The sequence below is a fragment of the Petaurus breviceps genome, unplaced genomic scaffold, assembly GCF_028583685.1.
Source record: "Petaurus breviceps papuanus isolate PSGF00001 unplaced genomic scaffold, PetGlider_PUasm1.0 91057, whole genome shotgun sequence".
In the NCBI taxonomy this organism is placed as follows: domain Eukaryota; kingdom Metazoa; phylum Chordata; class Mammalia; order Diprotodontia; family Petauridae; genus Petaurus; species Petaurus breviceps.
In genome coordinates, this window is record NW_027187404.1 from 6,002 (window position 1) to 8,968 (window position 2,967).

Consider the following 2,967-nt stretch of genomic DNA (forward strand, 5'->3'; position numbering starts at 1 on the left):
GATGGGAAACCAGATCCTGACTAGAGCAGAGAGAGCATGCCACGGAAGCAGGAGAGACAAGCCAGGAGAGGGACTTAAAGAAGTCCAAAGAATGAGTGCCAAACTGGGAAATGGGGACAATGGAGCCTACACACACACACACACACACACACACTTCAAGTTGCTGCCTCAGAAATTGTGGGCACATAACTTAGAAGAATGTCCTGGGCTTGAAGCTCATTAAGCTACTTAAGACCCATAGTATTTGGGGGAAGGATTTCAGTTGTTTGGGCCTCAGTTTCCTTATCTGTAGCATGAGGGGTTTGGACTGAGTGGCCTCTAAGCCCCTGCCAGCTCGGGTATCATTAGACATCTGTGAATGTCTCACTCCAGATCACAGAACGCATCACCTTAGTGACCATCCTTTTCAGCAAACTCATTACACGATTGGGAAAACTGAGACCCAGACTGGAACCCAGGGCTCTCTAAGGCATATAGGAGGCTTCAGAAAGAAGAGGCTGGGGGCAGTGATCCTAGGGCCCCAGCACCTAGGTGAGGAGTGTTCTGGGCAAGGAAGACTCTCATGGGTAAAGTGACCAGAGTCAAATGGCCAGATCAGGGAGAGCATGGGGGTGAGTGGCTGGAAGCCTAGAAGGAAATCCTTGGTCAATTCCAGTCAGGTCAACAGGCATTGATGAAAGACCTACTGTGTGCCAGGGACTGGGGGGAGGGGGGATAAAGGTAAAACCAGTCTCTGCTCTCAAGGGGCTTGCAATCTAGTGGTTATTGTGTGTTCCAGGTGTGAGCATGATGGAGAACTCCTTAGCACTCCCTTCAGATGCTTCAGATGCCCTCTTGCCCACACCATCACCACCATCTGCCACCCACCGGGCCTTCTGGATCATCTCTCTCATCATCTTTTGCTCAGCCTTTGTCCTGGGCATAACTGGCAATGGGCTGGTGATCTGGGTGGCAGGCTTCCGGATGACTCGCACAGTCACCACTGTCTTGTTCCTCAACCTGGCTTCAGCAGACTTCACCTTCACTCTCTTCCTGCCGTTCCTCATCATTGGCACTGCCCTGCAGCCCCACTGGCCCTTTGGTTGGCTCCTCTGCAAGCTAATTAGCTTCCTGGCCTTCTTTAATATGTTTGCCAGTGTCTTCCTGCTGACCATCATCTCTCTTGACCGCTGTGTCTCTGTCCTCTGGCCAGTGTGGGCCAGAAATCACCGCACACCTTTCTGTGCAGCCCTGGGGGCCGCAGGTGCCTGGACTTTTGCTCTGGCCTTCTCTGTCCCAACATTCATCTTCAGGAACACAGACACAGAGAATGGAACCACTTTTTGCTACTTTGACTTTGACCCCTGGGATGAGGCAGAAAGTGATGCTGAGTACTATGCCCTGGCTGAGAGCCGCCATTGGTCCCTGGTGTTCAGCCGCTTTATCCTTGGTTTTGTGGCTCCATTCCTCATTATTAGTGTCTGCTATGGCCTCATCACAGCCAAGCTCTGGAGCAGAAGGAAGACCGTCAAGTCCAGTCGGCCCTTCAAGATCCTCACAGCTGTGGTGGCCGCCTTCTTCCTCTGCTGGCTCCCTTACCACGTGGTGGGCATGATTGAGACCTCTACCTACCACTATCCACACCTGGAAGACGTTCTGCCTTACCTGAGCCCTCTCTCCTCCTCCCTGGCCTTTGTCAACAGCTGCCTCAACCCCTTGCTCTATGTCTTCATGGGCCGGGACTTCAGGGAGAGACTGTTCAGATCCCTGCCAGCTGCCCTGGAGAGGGCTCTGAGTGAGGAGTCTTCCCCAACAGCCAACACAGGCAGTGGTTCCACCTTTGCACCTTCTGCCACTGATGCTGAGATGCAGGGTCTGTAAGGAGGTGCCTTATCTTCTGTGGTCTTTCTGTGGGGCCTGCCTTCATCTGGTCTGCATTCCAAGTTCTAAAAGACCTTTTATGGGGACGGCCAGGTGGCTCAGCGAGTAAGAGCACCAGCTCCAGTGTCGGGATGACCTGGATCAAATCCGGGCTCAGATACTCAGCACCACACCCAGAAATAACTGGCCGTGTAACCTTGAGCAAGTTACTTAACCCCGATTGCTTTAAAAAATAATAATAATAAAAGACCTTTTATGGTCTAAGGTCACTCCTAGCTCTGACATTTCACGTTCTAAGAATGCTTTCACCTTGAAATTCCAGATTCTAAATGTCCTCCCCTTTTGCTCTGTGTTCTAAGGACTGACCAGGTTGGCACAGATGCATTGCTAGGTAACCATACTGAGTCATACAGAATGGAGAATGGTTGACAGGCCTTGATCCCGAGCTCCTCCTCCCCAGCCCTCCAGGAGGGAAGGCAATGCCATCCCAAATCCTAGGTCCCACCATCATCCTTCCTGAACCCTCAGGTTTCCAAGCCTGCCCTTGAAAGCCCAGGCTCCCTCTGGGCGATGGCCCCTTCCCACTGTGGCTTTGGGGCCCTAGAAATGGCCAGACTTCCCATTAAATCATCAGAGTTATTCCCACAATAAATGCTGGATTCCTCCATGCCTTGGTCCTGTTCCCCCAACCTTCTGGCCCCAGCCTCTTCAGCTTTCCTAGCACAGCCCTGGGGGAAAGGGGGAATACCCGGTGAAGAGGGGAGGTGTTCTCTTCTAGGAACAGGAAGGGAGAGGCCCAAGGAAGCAGCCTGAGGGTGAGAATACCAAGGTCTGGGTTTGAGTCCTTACTTTGCCATTGGGCCCCGGGCTTAGAAGGACTAATGGGGGCTGAAGTGCCCCTTGATGATCTTGGAGCACCTCCAAGGTGCCACTTCTTTGTTTACAAAAATAGATTCTTTGTGGTGGTGTTTTTTTCTGTCCCCAGATCTCCCACATCTGCTTCCAGAAAGTCACCCCTTACAACAGAGAACTCCAAAAAGTAGGGGAGGGAGGGGCAAAGGAGGAAGGTGAGAGGAAAGGTCGGCAAAACTGCTCCATTTTTAAAAT

The 2,967-nt window shown here is 52.0% G+C and overlaps 1 protein-coding gene across 1 annotated transcript; it reads left to right on the forward strand.

Moving 5' to 3' along the window:
* Positions 1-553: 553 nt before the first annotated feature.
* On the forward strand, positions 554-2,400 carry LOC138154653 (N-formyl peptide receptor 2-like). Its single transcript, XM_069079624.1, has one exon. It carries the CDS (start codon positions 787-789, stop codon positions 1,858-1,860), a length of 1,074 nt encoding a protein of 357 aa, XP_068935725.1. The 5' UTR covers positions 554-786; the 3' UTR covers positions 1,861-2,400.
* The last annotated feature ends 567 nt before the right edge of the window (positions 2,401-2,967 follow it).